General features: G+C 38.2%; 1 protein-coding gene across 1 annotated transcript in view; it reads left to right on the top strand.

Moving 5' to 3' along the window:
• pigg (phosphatidylinositol glycan anchor biosynthesis class G (EMM blood group)) overlaps positions 1 to 1,576 on the top strand; it is a 99,034-nt gene that overhangs the window by 18,965 nt on the left and 78,493 nt on the right. Inside the window, exon 5 of the mRNA XM_032510886.1 lies at positions 1,333 to 1,471. Within this exon, the coding sequence (XP_032366777.1) occupies positions 1,333 to 1,471 (139 nt within the window). The remainder of the gene's footprint in view (positions 1 to 1,332; positions 1,472 to 1,576) is intronic.

The raw sequence follows: 1,576 nt of genomic DNA, 5'->3' as shown, positions 1-1,576 counted from the left end.
AAGTTTCATACCTTAAGTTTGTATTTTTACACATTTTATTTATCAGGACTTTAATATATTTTGATGTTCTGTTGTGACAAAACAAATTATTATCATCTTATTTTAGTAAGAACTTATATATAAACAAATAACTAATGTTAGGGAAATCTGGTCATGTTTTGTAATGCGCTTCTGAATTTTAATTTAATATATACAGTACATCTCAGCCAATATATCGGCATATTGCATTTTTAAATAACCCAGTATTCCTATCAGTATCGGCCTTAAAAATCCTTTATCAGTCGGGCTCTAAACTGAAGCACGTTCTATACAGCGTATTAACAATTTAACAGTTGTTCCTGTTTTTCAGCAGAGGAACTATTATCCCTTCATTGGCACCACTAATATGTTCCAAATATGTTCTCATTAATGCTTCATAAATAGGTTTTATTTAACACTAATTATTATATAAAGTTTTTTATTTCATACAATTGGATTGTCGGATTTATGGTGCTGTGGCCAAGCTTGAATGTGCTCTACGATTCATAATTAATTACTCTTAGTTTGCTTTTTTCCATTGCTTCAGCTAAATATTTGCAACTAACAGATAAAGCTAAATGAATCCGCTGACATTGTTTTTTTCCTGTGTGTCCGTTCGGATAAAGTCATCCTCAGTGAAAGCCAGACCTGGCTTCCTAAACACAAAAGCAGAATTGATGTCAGCCTTTCAGCAATCGTTGTTTTTCCTCTCTTTCAGGCTTTCTATTAATCCAAGATTGATGGACTGTACTGTTTGGTTTTTTGTCTTTATGTGTTATACAATACTGTAACTGAGGAGTCTGTTGGTAGTATTATAATGCGTGGTAATACTTGGCTTTTTGTTTTGTGTCGTGTTTCTAAATCAACCCCCACTAACGTGACTCATAAGGCCTCCTTGTCGGAGTTCTAGTCAATGGAAGGTTCTTATGATTCTAGTTGAAAGGGAATCACTAAGGGAGGAACTGAGCGTGATCAAAGTCCTCAACAAGCCATTCATCCTGTGTTTAATTCAGTCTGGAGACGCAGAGAAAGAGTTAGTCTCTACCTCCCTTTTCTTAAGTAATAATTGAATACTTTCCTCTGCTACTAAATGTCTCCAACATAACAATAACATCAAAAATATGCAGGGAAGCAATCTAGTACACCCAGCAGCTGTCATTTTCTTTTATTGCTCTGTTTCTGTGTGTTTTTTTATTTCCTTCTTATCCGTTTGGTGCCAAGTTTGAGTTATTCACATCATAGAGCTTTGAGGTTTTGCTCTCCCAGATGACATACAGTGGGAGTCAATTAACCTTGTGTGTTTGCTTGTGTCAGGAGGCGGAGGGATCCTTGCCCTACCTGCTGGTGCTGTGTGGAGACCACGGCATGTCGGAGACCGGCAGCCACGGAGGCTCCTCGGAGCCAGAAGTCAATACTCCCCTGGTGCTCATAAGCCCGGCCTTCAAAAGGAAAGGTAAACTTTCTGATGTTGCTTAAAGAAGCCGAGGGCTGTAGATGTGTCATTAAATCAAAGACGTTCTGTTGGGGGGGGGAGGGGGGGCTATTACAGCTACACCCT

Source organism: Etheostoma spectabile, unplaced genomic scaffold, assembly GCF_008692095.1.
Source record: "Etheostoma spectabile isolate EspeVRDwgs_2016 unplaced genomic scaffold, UIUC_Espe_1.0 scaffold273, whole genome shotgun sequence".
NCBI classification, from domain to species: domain Eukaryota; kingdom Metazoa; phylum Chordata; class Actinopteri; order Perciformes; family Percidae; genus Etheostoma; species Etheostoma spectabile.
The sequence above is the reverse complement of the archived record's forward strand: the minus strand, read 5'-3'. Positions and strand labels throughout refer to the sequence as shown.